This window comes from Taeniopygia guttata, chromosome 17 (assembly GCF_048771995.1).
Source record: "Taeniopygia guttata chromosome 17, bTaeGut7.mat, whole genome shotgun sequence".
In the NCBI taxonomy this organism is placed as follows: domain Eukaryota; kingdom Metazoa; phylum Chordata; class Aves; order Passeriformes; family Estrildidae; genus Taeniopygia; species Taeniopygia guttata.
In genome coordinates this window covers 7708067-7725642 of record NC_133042.1, presented here as the reverse complement: position 1 = coordinate 7725642, position 17576 = coordinate 7708067, and the positions used below count along the sequence as shown (strand labels likewise).

General features: G+C 54.7%; 2 protein-coding genes across 3 annotated transcripts; one reads left to right on the top strand and one right to left on the bottom strand.

The window, feature by feature from the left end:
* Nucleotides 1-463: 463 nt before the first annotated feature.
* Nucleotides 464-5769, top strand: SLC2A6 (solute carrier family 2 member 6). Its single transcript, XM_004174351.5, has 10 exons — nucleotides 464-839; nucleotides 1342-1504; nucleotides 2072-2278; nucleotides 2875-2974; nucleotides 3497-3708; nucleotides 3836-3988; nucleotides 4249-4357; nucleotides 4596-4769; nucleotides 5020-5165; nucleotides 5251-5769. Exons 1-10 carry the CDS (start codon nucleotides 739-741, stop codon nucleotides 5404-5406), a joined length of 1521 nt encoding a protein of 506 aa, XP_004174399.5. The 5' UTR covers nucleotides 464-738; the 3' UTR covers nucleotides 5407-5769.
* Nucleotides 5770-5909: 140 nt separating this feature from the next.
* CACFD1 (calcium channel flower domain containing 1) lies at nucleotides 5910-17570 on the bottom strand. 2 transcript variants are annotated; one of them, XM_002196024.6, is made up of 5 exons: nucleotides 16557-17570; nucleotides 12087-12159; nucleotides 11566-11691; nucleotides 10770-10877; nucleotides 5910-10395 (listed from the first exon to the last, which is right to left on the bottom strand). In XM_002196024.6, exons 1-5 carry the CDS (start codon nucleotides 16678-16680, stop codon nucleotides 10302-10304), a joined length of 525 nt encoding a protein of 174 aa, XP_002196060.5. In that variant the 5' UTR covers nucleotides 16681-17570; the 3' UTR covers nucleotides 5910-10301. The 2 variants fall into 2 exon arrangements, with proteins under 2 accessions (XP_002196060.5, XP_032607284.3); XM_032751393.3 differs by lacking the exons at nucleotides 5910-10395; nucleotides 10770-10877 and adding an exon at nucleotides 10890-11471.
* Nucleotides 17571-17576: the final 6 nt, after the last annotated feature.

The window sequence follows — 17576 nt, the reverse complement described above, 5'->3', positions numbered from 1 at the left end:
TAATTAACTCCAAGTGGCTCTGGTTCAGAGCTAGCAAGATATAGACTAAGCCCTTTCCTACAGCATGAGTTTGGACCTGCAGATATCCCAGCACAACACTGCCCACAGAGCCCTGAGGGGTTGTGGGGAGCAGGGTGAGGGGGAAAATGCAGCCATGGGCAGCCTGGGGCCCACCCATTGTGTGTGGCAGAGGTGCTGCTCTCCCATTTCCATCCTCATCACTGCCCTTCATCCCCATCCCCTGCTCCTTGTGCCCTCTCCATGCTCACCTCCCTCTGCTTTCCTCTCCTGCCTCTTCCCCACCTCTGCTCTACGCTGGAAACCCTTTCCCAGGGTGGCTCTGGGGGCTCCCACAGATGGAATTTTCCCTTTCAAACAGAGGCAGCACTGGGCCGGTCTGACTGGTACCAGTTCCTCAATGGGAGAGACATGGCCTTAGCAAAGGGATGATTCTGCTGGTGAGCACAGCTCTGGGAGGACCATCCCTGCACGTGTCCCTGCAGGGGGAGGGTTTGGTGGGGCTTTTGGCAGGGTGAAGACTGCAGGACACCTCTGTCACTGTCACAGTCACCCCCTGGCTCTCCTCCTGCTGGTTTTCCGGCCCCCCCAGTTTCCTGCTGAGGGGCAGCCGGGTGTAAACCCAGCAGGCACAGATTTCTCTGATTAGGCAACGCCTAATCTTTCACTTTCAGCTGCCTCTTCTTCCCCTTCCCGGGCAGCCCCAGCATCTGCACAGCCATGGAGCACAGGGACCGCGAGCCCCTGGTGAGGAAAACCAGCTCCTCGTACCGCACCTTCCCTGAGAGCGCTGCCAGGAGGCTCGACAAGGAGTACCTGAGGTGAGCAGCAGGAGGGTGGGCAGAGGTTGGGCTCTGCCCCCCATCCCGAGGGCAGAGGGCTGGGGGAAGCTGGAGGAAGAGCTGTTCCATACTCCTGCTACTCCTGAGCTGCTCTGAGACGGGATCTCACCCTGCCCAAGGCGCCTGGAGGAGCCCACTTGGAAGCCTGGTGGGTTTGTGTGACTCTTATGGGGGAAAGAGGTCCTGCTAGGGGCCACGGGGGCTTTGAAAGAACCTTTTCCCTGCTCTGCTGGGATGAACCAGCTGCTGTGGGGTCTGTGGTGCCACCCAGCTCCATCTTCTGCTTTTCTTGCTTTGTTGAACTCCCTGCAAACTGCCTGGCACGGAGAGAAGCAGTAGCACAGAGAAACCCCACCAGTGCAGAGCAATTCCCCAGGAAATTTCCCTGTGGGTGCCACCAGAGCCTCGGCAAAGGCTGGGGCAGCAGGTTGAGGTTTCTGCTGGCACTCAACACGCCCGTGTCTCTCCGTGTCTCCCTCAGGAGCCTCCACAACAAGCGCCTCTACCTGGCTGTGTTTGCTGCTGTCCTGGGCAACTTCAGCTTCGGCTTCGCCCTGGTTTATCCCTCCCCCGTCATCCCTGTCCTGGAGGCTCATCCCAGCCCCGCACTGAGGCTGGACCAGCACACAGCGTCCTGGTTCGGGGTAAGGAGCGGGGTTATCGTGCCAGGGTGGGGGCAGAGAGGGCAGTGCCAGGCTCACACAGTGCTCTGGTTCAGCGTAAAGAGTTGGGGGACAGGATGGGGGCAGAGCTGGGGGATGCCAGGCTCACACAGTGATCTGGTCTGGGGTCAGGAGCCAGGGGGTGCCCGGGGGATGCCAGGCTCACACAGTGCTCTGGTTTGAGTTAAGAACCTGGGGGCAGGATGGGGGCAGAGCCGGGGGGTGCCAGGCTCACACAGTGCTCTGGTCTGGGGTTAGGAGCTGGGGAGTGCCTGGGGGATGCCAGGCTCACACAGTGCTCTGGTTTGGGGTCAGGATCCGGGATGTGCCCAGGGGATGCCAGGCTCACACAGTGCTCTGGTTTGGAGTCAGGATCCGGGATGTGCCCGGGGGGATGCCAGGCTCACACAATGATCTGGTTTGGGGTCAGGAGCTGGGATGTGCCCGGGGGATGCCAGGCTCACACAGTGCTCTGGTTTGGGGTCAGGATCTGGGATATGCCCAGGGGGATGCCAGGCTCCCACAGCCCCTCTCTCTGCGTGCCCACAGTCGGTGTTCACGCTGGGAGCAGCGGCGGGCGGGCTCAGCACCATGCTGCTCAACGACTGCCTGGGCCGCAAGCTGAGCATCATGTTCTCGGCCCTGCCCTCGGCGCTGGGGTACGCGCTGCTGGCCGGGGCCCAGGGCCTCTGGATGCTGCTGCTGGGCCGGCTGCTGACGGGCTACGCCGGCGGGGTCACCTCCGCCTCCATCCCGGTAATGCCAGGGGGATGCAGGGCAGCAGGGCTGGGGGTGGGCTGGGGATGGAAGGGCAGGAGGTGCTGTGGTGCCATGGATGAGCTGGGGGATGATGCTGGTTCACAATCCTGGGGCACCTCGCTGCTTTTCGGAGGCATCAGCAGATCCCCAGGGCTGTGTCCGGGTGAGCAGGATGGGGAGGATGCAGCAGGTCAGCACCAGGGCTGGGCAGGGTGTGCCCGCTGTTGGTGCTGGACTTCCTTGCCTGCAGGAAAGACAAGGCAGGTCCTCAGCCCCCGCTCCTCCCAGCAGTTATTTCCTCCCAAACACCCCGTGTTTCACACAGAGGGGAAGGCAGGAGTTGAGTAACAGCAGGGCAGCCCTTCCCAGTAAGGAGCACTCCTCACAGGAGGGAAGTGCTGCTGCCACCCAGGCTGTCCTCCCCTCCCGCCAGATGCAGCTGGACCCATCAGCTCCCCACCCCAAGAGGGCAATTCCCCAACAATTTGGGTTTCCTCAGGTCACAGGGCACGAGTGCGAGGTGACAGAGGGCAGGAGCAGCGGGTGACAGGGGGATGTTGCAGCTCTGTGAGGTGTGCCTTGTCCCTGTCCAGGTTTACATCTCGGAGATCTCCCACCCGGGGGTCAGGGGGATGCTGGGGGCCTGTCCCCAGATCATGGCAGTGCTGGGCTCCCTCGTCCTGTACGCTCTGGGCAAGTATCTCTGTGGTGTCACAGTGTCCAGGGCAACGCTGTGGGGAGGGGGAGCTTAAAATAATCAACCTTCTCAGCAGGTGAGGGCTTGTTCCCCTCATACCCACAGCTGTGCTGGACAGGAGGGGCTGGACAGGGTCATTCCTGCCCCTTGCCCTGCTGTGTGTGCCCTAAGGGATGAATCCACAGCCCGCAGGGACCTGTGGCCATTGCTGTTCCTGCAGACCCAGGTCCTGATGAGGTTTTGCCAGGGCCCAAAGGCAGCACACAAATATATCCCTGTGCATCACACAGCAGCACATGCCCTGGCTGCAGCAGGATCTTGATTTGCTGCAATTTCCCCATATCATACTGCTGGAAATGCTGCTGTAATAAGAGAGAATATATTAAAAATATATTTTTTTTATTATTACTACTTTTCCTGATGGGTTTATTAAATGAAATCATTGGGGTGCCCAGGTGGAGGCAAGGCCAGGACACTCATTCCTGAGTGTTTCTCCCCTAACTGTGCTTCTCTGGCAGGGCTGGTCCTGGACTGGCGCTGGCTGGCCGTGGCTGGGGAGGTGCCGGTGCTTGCCATGGTCCTCCTGCTCTGCTTCATGCCCAACTCGCCCCGGTTCCTGCTCTCCCAGGACAAGGAGGAGGAGGCCCTGGGCTCCCTGTGCTGGCTGCGGGGTGAGGACACAGATTATGGCCGGGAGTATGAACAGATCAAGGACAGCCTGAGGAAGCAGGTGAGGAAGCTCGGCACAGAGAAATGTAACATGAAAAGTGCAAAATCCATCCCCTGGGCAACTCCTGAGCCACCTTCTGGTTCCTAGAGGTGTCCTCACTTGGTGTTTCTGCCTTTGTCCCCTCCAGAGCCGTCGGGTTTCCTGTGCTGAGCTCAAGGACCCCTTCCTTTACAAGCCCATCCTGATTTCGGGGGGAATGAGGTTCCTGCAGCAGCTCTCGGGGGTCACCTGCATCCTCGTGTACCTGCAGCCAATATTCAAGAGAACATCTGTCATCCTGGTGAGCCCTGGGCCTTCTGTGAGGGTTGCCCAATGCTCCCACTTCCCTACAGACATAAAACCCTTTTTTAAAGGCCCTGCCCTGCAAAAGGCTGAGGGAGGATGGGGAGCAGGACTGGCCCCACTGTGTCCCTGCTCCTCCTCTGAGTTCAGGCTCATCATCTCCTGTCTCCTACTGGGACAACAGCCTTGGCCAAGTCATCAGCAGCTGTAGGCACCTGGCCCTTCCCCCAGCTCAGCTTCCCCACTGTTTTTTGGCAGAAAGCAGAGTACGATGCAGCTCTGGTTGGCCTGGTGCGTCTGTCCGCGGTGGCCATCGCTGCTGTGTCCATGGACAAAGCCGGGAGGAAGATTCTCCTGTTTGTATCAGGTATGGCTCTCTCCACTCCTCCCGCTGTCTTGCCAAGGGAAGCTCTTCTTGAAGGATTTTCAGGAGCTCTGCAAGTGCAGGAGTGGAAACTTCAGCCCTACAGGGCTCAGGAAGGGAGGCAGGGAGGTCTCTTTCCCTTGGTGGTGGTTCAGCTCCTCAGCAGGGGCATTCCCAGGAGCTTGGCATGGAGAGGATCACCCACCCATCATTCTCACTGTGCTGCTGCCTCTCTCCACAGCTGGTGTCATGTTGGTCTCCAACCTGACCATGGGGCTCTACATCCACTTTGTGCCAGCTTCTCACAACGGCACCGTGGCCAACAGCAGCCTGGTGGGCTCTGCCACCCTCCCTGCTGAGCCAACAAACTACATCACCCTCATCCCTCTCCTGGCAACCATGTTCTTCATCATGGGTAGGTGCAGAGAGCACAGGACTGGCCACCAGCCAGGGGAGGGTGTTTCTCATCCAAGGCAGGGTGATGTGGAGCAAGGAGATGGAGTTTGGAGGTGGAAGGAAGGCAGATGTCCCTGGGAGAGCAAGAAAGGTGGCATCTGAAGTCACTTTGAGGAATGACACGAATGGGAGGGATAATGATTGCTCAGGGCTCTTCTGCACTCCTCAGTGACCTCCAAAGCCTGGCCCCCTGCCCTCCTCCCCTGCAGGTTATGCCATGGGCTGGGGCCCCATCACTTGGCTGCTGATGTCGGAGATCCTCCCTCTCAAAGCCCGTGGGGTCGCCTCGGGCCTCTGTGTGGTCGTGAGCTGGCTGACAGCCTTCACCCTGACCCAGTTCTTCCTCCCAGTCGTGGTGGGTACAGCCCAGGGCTGTCCAGCAGCCCCTCCTCAGCCCCTCTCTGCACCAGCTCACAGCTGCTTTCTGCCCCACTTTCCAGAACGCCTTCGGCCTCGAGGTGCCCTTCCTGTTCTTCGCTGTCATCAGTGCTGGGAACATCTTATTCACAGGCTGCTGTGTCCCTGAAACCAAAGGCAGGTCCCTGGAGCAGATCGAGGCCTTTTTCAGGACTGGCCGGAGGTCATTCCTGAGGTAGGAGCTGCCCTTGCCCAGGCTGAGGGCAAAGCAAACTTGTGCTGCTGGAAGTGGAGGCTGGAGCTCCCTGTGGGAGAGGAAGGGGCAGCGATGAGCATCTTGCTCTGGCTGTAGAAGTTGCCAGCTGGAACTTTACCTTCTCCTCCTGTCACACAACACTACCTGTCAACCCCTGGGATGGGAGCAGGTCACCAGCAGGGCCAGGCTGGAGATAAAGGTGTCCTGGAGAACAAGTGTGGACAGGAGGCCGTGGTCACCCTTTGCTCAGAAGCCTGAGGGCTTGGCTGGGGCTGAGTTTACAGCTGGAGCTGTTCTGGCAAAAGCTCATCGTGGAGCTGCAAGAATAAAACAGTTTGGCCTCCAACTGCAAGACATTGCCTCAATTGCAGTGAAGGGAGGGATGGGAGAGGCAGAGCAGGACTGTGGTAAGGGGACCACAGCAGCCTGCAGCTCCCCAGAGGAGTCCCAGGCACTCAAGGACCGTGAAAGAGGCAGAGCCAGATCTTTTGTATAAAAAGCTGCCACGTTTTATTGCTCTAAAAACACACATTACACTAGAAGCCTAATGAATAAGACCAAATACAGTTCACAAGGAAAACCCAGGACAAAAGAATGGAACAGACAAACATCCAGCTGTAGTGCAAGTGATTCCCTGTGGGAAAGACACAGTGAGTACTGACAACACTTTGTGCTGGGGTGGGTCCTTCCCACCCCGGGGTTTGACCCACAAAGAGGGAGGTGGATGTGTCTCCACCTCTATCACTTTGAGATTTCAACTGCATAGTTAGTAGCAAATCAGTCTCACCCCTTTCCTGTGTGTCCTGCAAGATTAAGAACCTTTCATAATTATTTTTTAGAGCTAACCCGAGGTAAAACACGGCTGCAGGAGGTGGTTATGGCTGTGAGGAACAAAGGGCCTTGCTCAGTCCAACCTGGCTCCTCCCAAAAGGGCAGAAGCACAAAGGCTGAGCTGGGACATGATGCGCCCAAGCATTTGTCCAAGCTCCTGAAATGCACTTGGCAGCCCAGGGGCTATTCCTGGGACATTCAGCCTGCTGTCCTGAGGAAGCAGGGGTAAAACAGCATGTCTGAGCCAGCCCTCCAGATGTGCCAGCTGCCATTCTGATCTCCTGCAGCAGGAGATGAGAAATCACCTAAGAGAAGATGTGCTTTATCACAGCATTAATTTAAAACAGCCTAGGACAGAGGGAGAGTGGTGGGCCAAAATAAAAAACACAGAAAACATTCAGTATTAAACCTACCCTCTGCTGCTGAGACCCTTTTCCAGAAAGATGTTCAGCCCTGGCTGGAACACAACTTTTTCTAAGCATGGCCTGACTACAAGAGGTCTCAAGAGCCTCTGGTTTCCACTGACTTTCTGAAGATCAGGATTTCTGGCAGCCCTGTGCTCGAGCATTCTCTTTCTCACATGGCTATGGACCAGGTCTTGATATCTTCACTTCAGTGAAACCCTTCCCTGAAGACAGTGGATGTTTTTTCCTGAGGAAAAAATGACAGAGATGAATTGAGCTTCCCAGGGCTCAGCCTAAGGAGGAAATGCCCCACTAGGAAACGAGGTTGGACTCTTCAGCTCCTGAGAGAACTTCACTGGAGAAGCATTTTCTGGGTGACCTCCTTCCTTCAGCACAGCGAGTCCCAGGGCTCTTGCTACAACCTTTGGAGTGTGAGAAATCACAGTGGCTCTTCCAGAGGTAGAATGGTGTTTTTATTCACTGCACACACAGAGAATCAATGGGTGTTACAGAAGCAGCTCCTGCCCAGAGCAGCGAGCTCTGCCCTGCTCTTCACGCCCCGTGGGCAGCCCCAGGGGACATGGAGCTGCCACCCACGAGTGGCAGAGGCATGGAAGAGTGGCACGGTGCAGAAATGCTGCCCTGGTGACCAGTGTGTGACAGCCTCAGTGCCACCAGCTCACTGTCCTCAGCGTGTCAGCCCTCCCTGAGCCCCCCCAGCAGCTCCTTTCCAAGGCCTGGGGAGCACACCCTGCCCCACACAGACCCTGTGGATCAGCCATCTGGCCTGCATGCCCTCAGCAGGGCTTGGGTTGAGCCTGTGAAACCTCCAGAGCAGGGTTTGAACTTCATTTGTCCTTGCACAGCTCTGAGCACCCCGAGGGTGCCTCTAAACACAACTAACATCCACCATGCACTGGCATTTAACTACTGTGATGCTACTCTACTCTAAAGCTCCTTCCTGTCTCCACCAAACGGGCCCACATGGAGGTGAGACCATCCACTGAGTGTCACTACAGCTCCTACAAGCCACAGGTGCTGTCACCAAGCCTGTCTGCAATGCTGGCAGTGCCTGGCTTGGTTCCAGACAGCCAAAATTCCCAAGGGTTCCCACTCCAGACAGGAGTCACCACCCTTGGAGCACGGATCTGAGACACCTCCAGGGGTGACAGGCACAGACATTTCAAGCCCTGTGGCCAAAGGCTGCAGCTCAGCTCTTTCAGGAGAGTCCCTGAGGCCCATTTCCAGCTCGGGGCTGAGCTTTGCCACCCGCTCCTGGTGGCAGATTAATGCAGATTTCTCCCTTGCCTCAGCCCCAAAACGCTGTGACAGCACTGCTGGGACTTCTGCCTCGGTGCCAGGGGAGCAGAGCCCACCTGCCCCAGCCCCAGGGACCACCACAGCAGGAGGAGTGGCAGATGAGGGTCTCACCCTGCAAGGCTCAGCCCTTGAGCTCTGCTTTGCATTTGGCCTCCTGACACTAAAGCTACTGCAGAACTACTCACGGAGCAAAGCTGTCACTACCAGAGACACTGACATGCGTCAGTCTGCAACATTCCTCTACTAAACACTACAGAACTCCCCACACCCCCCTGAAATCAAAGCTCCTGCCCATTCCTGAGGCAGCACCAGCACCCAGAGGTTATTCCCACATTGCTCCTGCAGCATCCATCCCTGCAGGCAGCAGGAGGCTGTGGCCCCTGCATTGCATCCAGCACCAGGGATCAGCCAAGGGCTGGGGGCTCCAAACCAGCACAGATCTGAGGGAAAAAAGCTGTATTTATGGAAAAAATCCAGGCTGGTGGTGCCTGCTCTGCATCCCAGACAAGGGGTGTTGGAGCAGTCCCAGTTCAAAGGTGGGGGGAAAGGGGCTTTGCATAAAAAAGGTGCCCACATGCAGAGGCAGGGGCTTTGGAAATCCTGACTGATGAGAATCCTGACTGGTGGGAATCCTCACAGCTCCTGAGCTCCAGGGAAGAAGCAGCAGCTCACAGGAGCTGGCAGCTTGAGGAAGAGCAGGGTCTAAGGAGAGTTTCCAGCATGGATAGACCCCTCTGACAGACAGCACCGGCCTCCAGCAGCATTTCTCAGAGCACAGCACAACCCCTCTGTACCCGAGGGTACAAACAGGGACACAGAGTGCTGTTGGCTGTCCCAATCCAGCACTTATAGCCCAGTTTTCCTCTCTTTTCTCTCCCAGAAGAGGGGAAAACACAGTTTGTCAAGCTTGTGGCCTAGAATAAGACAAAGGGGTCAAAGGATAGCACAGGTTTTTTTAAGAATCTGAGAAATACTCTGAAGGCTGAGACTGGATTTTGCAGCAGCCAGGGCTCTCCCTGTTCTCAGAGACCCCTGGTGAAATGAGGCAGCCCTGTGAAGGACAGGAAACAGAGTACTCCCTTCTCCTATATCCAGAGAAAATGAGTCCCATCAAAGTACTTAAATAACTAGAAATAAATTATTCCACTTTTTCCTAATCAAAACAAAAAGCAACCGTATAAAAATCAAATAAATTAAAATCCCCAGGAGAAACTGGGATGAGAAGAGGGGGGTCTGGACTTAGTGAGCAGTTTTGTACTGCTTGGTACAAAGCAAACAGAAAATACAATGTGAAAACCACAGAAAGAGCCTGGGATAGCAAAGTAAAATATCCCAGCTGTCCACTCTGAAATGGTGCAGCCTCCTGTCTGTTTGCACAGGGAAGATGTGCCACCTTCCCATACAAAACCAGCTCAGGATTGATGCAAAAAACCACAATCCCAAAGACAAAGGCTGCACCAGGCAAGCAGAGCAGGTCCCTTCACAGAGGGATGCAGGAGCAGAGTCCCAGGAGCAGAGTCACATCAGTGACTCCCACACCAGCAAAAAATCCCACTTGGCTCAAGAAACAACATCCTTTTCAGCTGTGGTACAGCAAATATTGTTTCCCTTATGCCCCAGTAAAAGAGTGAAGCTTAAGAAAAGTGCCCTTATTAAGACAAAGTAATTAATTCTCATAATTCAAGTAACTGGCAGTCACTGCCTGCAGCTGTATCCAGAGGAAGCAGGGACTGTGCTTTGCAGGCCCAGCAGCTCTGGCAGCTCCCCTGCAGAAATGGATTTTATCTTTAGATGGGTTTTTGCTGGAAATCCTTTCCCATGCAGTGATGCCTCCAGTGCTTGGTCCCATAATTAAAATAGTGGAAGAAGACCAAGCTTGAGCAGCAGGGAGTTCTGCAAACCCTGGGTTGGGTGTTGTACCTGGGAAGGGCCATGCCAGGAGTGCTCTTAAACACGTGGAACCTGCACTGGCAGGTCCTCTGTCCCTCCTCGCCCATCCAGAGGGCAGTCCATAAAAACAAAAAAAAAAGGGTGGGAAAGCAGCACTCAGAGAGCCAGCACCTCTGCAGAGCAAAAAGAAAAGATTAAAAAACAGGAGCACTCTTTGGGATGAGGGCTGAGGAGAGAAGGAGCGACGTGCTGAGCTGGCTGCTGGTGTGAGGAGAGGACACAGCCTGCCCAGCCCCTGAGATTTCCAGTTGCTGCAGTGTCCAGGGAAATCGTGGTGCAGCAGGGAGTGGAGAGGACAGAGGGAAGGGCAGAATGGACTTCCACATCGTCACCATCTCAGTGTCCAGGAGATGCTACCCCGAGCTGGTGTCCTTCAGAGAGCCTGTCCCTCCAGGCTGCCCGTCAGCTTCTCCTCATCCATCTGCTTCTGCTGCTGGTGGATGCGGGCGTAGGAGATGGCATCTCCCCTGTGGAGAGAAGGGACAGCGTGGGCATGGCAGGGACTGTCCCAGCTGGGCCTGCCTCTCCATGCCAAGGGATTCCAGAGCTCAAACCACACTTGCTGGCCCTCTCCACCCCCCAAAGCTGCTCTCTGCCCCATCCACCCAACAGCTGCAGAAAGAAGAGCGGGACCCTCAGAACTCCCAAAATTCAGAGCTTCAGCAGCCCCCAGGACCTTCCGTGCCAGGGCTCTGAGGTGAGGGAGGTTTTCTCTGGCCGCCTTCACACCTCAGCATGGTTTGGGCAAGAGGAAGCAGAGCCTTAGGGAGGCAGATGAGGCAAGGGCTGGAGCTCCATCTCCCCTTCCCCTGCCCTCCACGAGCAGCTGGACCTCTCTTACTTCTTTCCAAGGGCCGACAGACCGTAGAGCACCCCGGTGGCGAAGGCGATGGCGTTGCCCAGGAGCGTGGTGAGCGTCAGGCTGAGCACGACAGGGAACACGGCCATCCTGGAAGGCAGGGCAGCCCTCAGAGCAGGGCCAGGGGATGCAGGGATGTTCTTTCCCCAGGATGCACCCACCATTGATAGTAAAAGGGTTTTTAAATCATGGGGATTTAGGGTTAAAAGGAAAATTAAGCTTAGTAGGCCCTGAAAAAAATAAAAATACCCTGGGTACATGTAGGCCTTGTAACTTTCTAGAACTGCACCTGTGTAGCTAGTGCATGATAAATGATATAATTGTTAGATGTGATGATTGTTTAGGAATTAAATATGATTACTGTTTAATCGTAAGGATAATCATGAGAAACTGTGGTCAGGGGCCTAAGAAAGATCACGAGAAACTCATGTCAATGTATACAATAGAACAATATAAGTTTAATAATTAATATGTAAATTATATAAGGTTAGAATATAAATACATTCAGCTCAAAAGCCATGTGGGAGTCAGATTTGGGTCTGTACTGCTGATTCCCAGAGCTGTCAATAAAAGCACCTGCAGATAATGATATTTTGTGATTCTGTGTGTCCCTGAGCACTGACACCATCAGCCCCCAGGAGCATGGTGAGCATCAGGCTGAGCAGGATGGGGAACACGGCCATCCTGGAAGGCAGGGCAGCCTCAGAGCAGGGCCAGGGGATGCAGGGGTGTTCTTTGCCCGGGATGTGCCCACCATCAGCCCCAGGAGCATCCTCACCCGCAGTAGAAAGCTGCTTTCTGCCAGGCCCGCAGCCGGTCGGCCCTGGCGGCCACGGCGTTGGCGAACTCGATGAACTGGCAGCAGAAAGGGGCCTCGCACAGGAACAGGACGAAGGCGTTGAGCCTCCAGAGAGAGCAAACCAGAGTTAATTTCATCCTGCTTTTAGTCAGCAGAGTGGGGTCAGCAATGCCCACAGAGAGCAGGCATTCCATGCTCTGTGCAGTGGAGGGAATGGTGAGGCTAAGCCCTGCTCTGCTCCCCCCACTTCTCGATAATTACCAAATTTCCAAGCCATGCTGCCCCAGACGTATTTTGGACAAGGGTATCTCAGTATTTACCTAAAAATATAACCAGAATAAACCTAACATCTCAACCTGCCTGATGGAGCAAGATCTGGCAGCTCCCAGAGCCTGATGGATGTTTCACTCCCATCCGCTGTCCAAGCTTTGCCCCCCTCCGTGGGCTGGGGTTAACAATACCTCCCTCCCAGCAGGAAAATGCAAAGAAACCCTGCTCACATCATCCACACGCCGGCTGCAATGTTCAGGGGGTTGATGGTGACACAGTTCCAGAGACCAGCAAAGGCACAGGCTGGAAAGAAAGAGGAAAGAAAGATTGTTGGAACAGCACTCAGGGCAGCACAGGATGATGGGTGGAAAGATCTGGAGGCCCAAAAGGAGCCTGGAATTCAGGGAACAGCCCTCCTCTGGTATCCTTTTGCCCTGAGTGCTGTTCCAACAATTATTTCCCTTGTGTAGAACAACATTTTCTTCCACATGGAGTCCAGGATGTGCACCTGGATTTTATGTGCCAAGGTAGATAAGCAGTGCCAGCAGGTTCCACCTCTGAGCAGCACAGGGCAAGTTCAGCAGAAACATGACTTGCACTCAGGAAAATAATAAATACAGCAGAGGTGAACCCAGCCTCTGACTCACTGCTGGTGCTGTGCAGCTTCACCAGAGATGGGCAGAAAAGAGTTGAGTTTGGGTCTCTACTAATACCAAAGGAAGTGAATAAAGCCCAAAATAACCCCAGTGCTCCTGGCTCTGTAACTCAGGGAGAGGAACCAGGCAGCAGTGACCAAGCTGAGCTGCATCCACCTCCCTGCTGCCTCATTAAACTTGCAGAGTGTTCCTGGCACCTGATATGGCTCCTTCCCTCTGCCAGGGCCAGAGCTGGCACCAGGAACTCGAACCTGAGGAGACACACTCAGCAAACAACATCACACTGCAAAACTCCAGCTAAAATGGATTCTACAGCCTTTAAAGGCTGTCTTGGGGATGATGGAGAGCTGCAGAGTCCCTCTCTGAGGATGAGACCAGCCCTGGATTGAGGATTTTGGGTGTCTGCTGAGGGCATCCCTGAGCAGAGCTGCTGTGAGCAGCCCTCACCTTCAAAAGCCTGGCACATGCTTGCAAGGTTTCTTTTAAGCAGTCACTGCTGAATCCTCAGAGTTCCTTTAAAAATAGCTGTTTACCAGGCTGGGAAGCAGAGTTACAGGCAATGACAGGACAGATTGAAGGTCATCCCATGAGCAAATGACCTCCTGGTCTTAGGAAATACCAAAAACTGTTGTTTTTTAACACTCCCTAGAACTAAATCCACAGGACCCAACATTTTTTTAGAGAGTCCTGCAAGAGCAAGATCAGCTAGCAGAGGGGATATTCCAGAGGATGTGCTAATATCCATGCTCCAAGGGCACTTCTCACCGCCCCATCCCACAGGTTCTGGTGTCAGCATCCCACACTGCAGGGGAAACTGAGGCATGGGGGTGGGATGATCTGTTCATGGTCACAGGTGCAAACAGCTGGAGAGGAGCAATGGCAAGCAGGATTCCTGGGAGCTGTGGCAGCATGGAGAGCAGGGCCCAAACCAGGGGCTTCCAATTCCCTCTGACCACCAATCCACCTTGGATGCTGATGGAAGAGGAGCTCGGGGGAAGCACCCCAGGCTCGTGGCACTTGTTGTCCCCCAGGAAATGACATCCCTGACAATAAACCTGAGTGACTTTCTGGCACTTTATAATTAGCAGAGCAGCAAAACCTCTCAGCTATCCCCAAAACATAGCCAGGGCTGGGGCAGAGCCCTGCCTTGCTGAGCAGCATAGCAGAGCACAGAGCTACAGGCAGCTCCCAGCAGGTCTCCACCACACAACAAACCAAGGGAAGCACAATGTTCTTTTCCAAGCAAGATTTTTTTCCCCTAATCAAACCAACCAGGGGTTGTTTTGCCAGGTTTCTGGTTTGGTTTTGTCCCCAAACACTCTAAAACAACCCTGCAGCAGTCCTGGCTCAGCAACCAGCCTGGTTGCCAGAGGACTCATGACCCAGGAAGCAGAGCTGAGCAAGCCCCACGTCAGCAGGAGCAGCAGGAAAGGAGTCAAAGGTTTGGGATCACAGGAGCACTGCCCCCAGAGCTGCTGCCAACAGCCACAGAACGACTCAGTGACCTTGGGTCTCCTTTGCAGAGCTGCTTGTCCCACACAGCCTGGTACATCCTTGTCCCACCAGGGCAGGAGCTGATCCCACCCCTGCCCAGCCACAGATTTCTTTTTAAAATATTTTCTTTTTGAACAGAGGCCTCACAACAGGGTTGAAACACAGATAATGCTCTGTGGCACGTAAACTATGGGAGACAAACAGTTCTGCCATTTGTTTAACTGCTGTCCCATCTCAAATCCCTGAGGAAGCACAAATAACTGGGAGCTAAAATGAGGGGGGAAGGACACCCTTCCCTACAAAGGCTCTATTCATTTCCAGCAGCTGGTCACTGTCCTCAACACAAGCCTATTTTTGCTCCTAGAGTGTTTTACAAAAGCCACAGACTCTCCTCATCCCATTACAAACAGGAACACAAGGAGAGAAGGGACTTGGCCAAGGTCACCAAGCCAGCGTGTGCAGGAGCCAGAAAGGGATCCTGAACCTTGTCTGTCTGGTTCTTGCTCCAGCCCTTGGATTGTTCTGGCTGAAGCAAGCTGTGGCTGCAGGTGTTTGCATGTGGCAGATGTTGTCTGCTGGTCTCACCTCCACTAATTAAGTTTCTCTTTCTTTCTAAGGGAATTTTTCCTTCTGTAAGAAATATTCCAGCCCTGTAGCAGCATTACAATCCAGTCGCTCACAATCCTTATGAATTAGTTCTGTTCTTTCACAGCAGCAAACTCCAGCCTTGCTGGTTTATTCATCACCTCTTCTCCAAACCATCCACCTTCAACAAAGTGATGCTGAACAAGCAGCATTTCGAAGAGGAATGTTGGTGGCACAGGGCATTGGTTGTTTTTTTCACAATCTCCCTTTTCCCTGTTCATAAGGAGAGTTTGTGCCTCATTCTCTGCCTGATAAAGAGACAGTCAAGGCTCCAGAGCCAGCTGTCACTCCCCAGATCTTTGGCAAACCCTGTTAAGGACCTGGCTCTTCTTCCAAAAGCTTCTCCCAGACTCACCCAAAGACATAAAACTCTCATCTTTCCTGTAAAAACAAGCCACGAGGTCGCAGAGCCGTGAACAAAAGGTTGGGAAAATAATCCAAGTATAATTCAGCTGCTTTGAAAGACAAACACAGAGAGGGAAAAAGAAGAAATTTGCACTTTCAAGCCACTCAGGAGCTGCTGTAGCACGAGGCTGGCAGTGCCACCAGCACAACCCACCAGCTCTTCACCCCGAGCTCTACATGGGATAAAACTGCAGGAAAAGCGAGGAGGCTCCTGCTACAGCCACAGCCCGTGGGAAAGAAGCTGCTCCTCTGAACCCCCACCTGGGACCTGCTCCACAGACACTTCCCAGCTGGTTCTCCTGGCTGCTGGCCGGGCCAGGAGCGCGGGGGCCTCCGGCAGGGCACGGCGAGGCCGGGCTGTTCAGAGCAGTCCCACCAAATCCAGTCACACCTCCAGAATTTCAGCACCTAGCACATGGAACGGGGAGAGCAGCACATGTTTTACCAGCCCGGCCAAAAAGGGTTTTCAGGAGCCTGCCCAGTGATACCACAGGGTGCAAATGTCAGCTCCAAAAACATCGAGGGGTTGTGCAGCCCAGCCCCGAGGCAAAAGGGGCAGGCAGGGGGAGAGGGTGATCAGACACAAAGCTCCAGCTGATGGAATGAATCGGGGCTGATTGCACTGGCTGAGAAACCTTCTTGTTTAACATGAAGTCGTGGACCTGAAGCAGAAGAAATTCTCCATCCTGTGCTCTGCAGGAGATCAGACTAAGCGGTCATAACAGTCCCTCCTGCTTTTAAGAGCTATTAATCTCCCCACAGAATGTAGCAAAACAGCACTCCAGGACAGGCTGATTTCTGGCAAAGTTGCTGAGACTCTTTCCCTGGGAAAATTTTTTTCGGCAGCAGGTAATTCTGAGCTCAGCCAACTCACTCTGCGTCTGCAGCTCCGTTCTCTGTGTCCTACCAAACCCCTTACAAGCACACAGCACAAACCAAAACCATTCTTCACCTTCAGTAAAACCCACGGGCAGGCCTTCTGCAATCAGCAATGGGAGCAATGGGAAACATGCTCTGACAGTCAGGATGGAGGGAAAAAAACAAGTTGTAGGAACATATAAACACCCCAAAATCAAACAGGATAAACCAAACCCTGTGGCCACTCTTGCAGGCCTGACCTGACCCCTGTGAACCATCTAATTTGCCTGCCAGGCACCAGGGCTCAGCTGCTGCTCCCATCACTGCCAGGGAGTGCCATACCCAAAAAGAACCTCGGGGATGTGCAGATTGCCCCGTGACGTCCCCGCTGTTGGGTCCCAAAGGTCAGCAGGCTCGGTGAGCACAGAGCACATCCCTCGTGGGCAGCTGAACCCACCCTGCTCCGAGCACACCACCTCTCCCTTCTGCCCCAAACACAGCAAACCAGCACCCAGAGCTGGCACCAACCCATCACCCCAAAAACCCTTCACGGCACAGCCAGCGTCACCCCACAAAGGCGGCAGGGCCCCGACAGGAGCTCTGGCGTGCAGGAGGGGCAGGCAGAGGGGAGGGGATACTCACACATGCCCCCGATGACCCCGGCAATCCTGCAGAGCCACCTGTACCACCAGGTCATGCCCTCATCGGCGCCCGCTGCCTCGGGGGCTGCTGCTGCTGCTGGGAACTGCTCATCCTGCGAGCTCATCTCCCCCGGCTGCCCACCTGAGCCCCCAGGTGTCACCCCCTCCTCCAGCCAGCCCAGGGGACAGCAGGCAGGACTAAAGCCCTAAAGCCAGGCCCGTCCCCGTGTCCCCATGCAGGGCTGGCCCCCCAGGGCTGACAAAGGAGGGTGTCTGGCTGCAGAGCGGTGATGCCAGCGGGCCTGGAGCTGCTCCACGGCTGCCTCCAGCTGCATTGTGGGTCCCCCCCGGCAGCAGGCAGGGCTTTGCCTTTGATGTCACTCGCATTAAAAAGCTGTGGGCAGAGCTCTGCTGCTCATATGCAATAGCGCAGGCACAGCCACGCAGCTCACAGCAGCTCTGGGTGCCCCCAGGAACGACTGGGTGGTGTTGTTATCCAGTGTTTGCTTTTCCAGAAAGGGAAACGGGAATCCTCACACTGACGGGAATTGAACGCGGTTGCAAAATTCTGCTCTCCCCTTATCTGACTGGAATTAGGTTTTCTCCCTAGAAATGGGAGCAGAATTAGCACTTTGCAAGTAGATGCCCCATTTGGCAAGCTGGTGGTGTCCAAATGGGACAGGGGAACACCCTGAGCTCTCCTAAATGACAAAGGCAACAGCTGCATTTTGTGCAGATGAACGTGGAACACAAGCAGAGCCCAGCTCTGCACAGTCGATCTGGAACAATAAATAGCAGTGAGACATGGGATCCAGAGCAGAGTGGGAAGACAGATCCCATCTGCTAAAAGGTTACAAAAAAGGGATTAAGGAAAGGATGTCTTTTCATTACCATCTCCTGTCAGACAGGAAATGAAGGCCCAGGGCCTGCATCACCCACGCACTGCAGAGGGATAGCTGATGTATCCAGCTCCTCGAGGATCTCACTTCAGGAATCTATGTTCTGGCTCCTCCAGGAATGG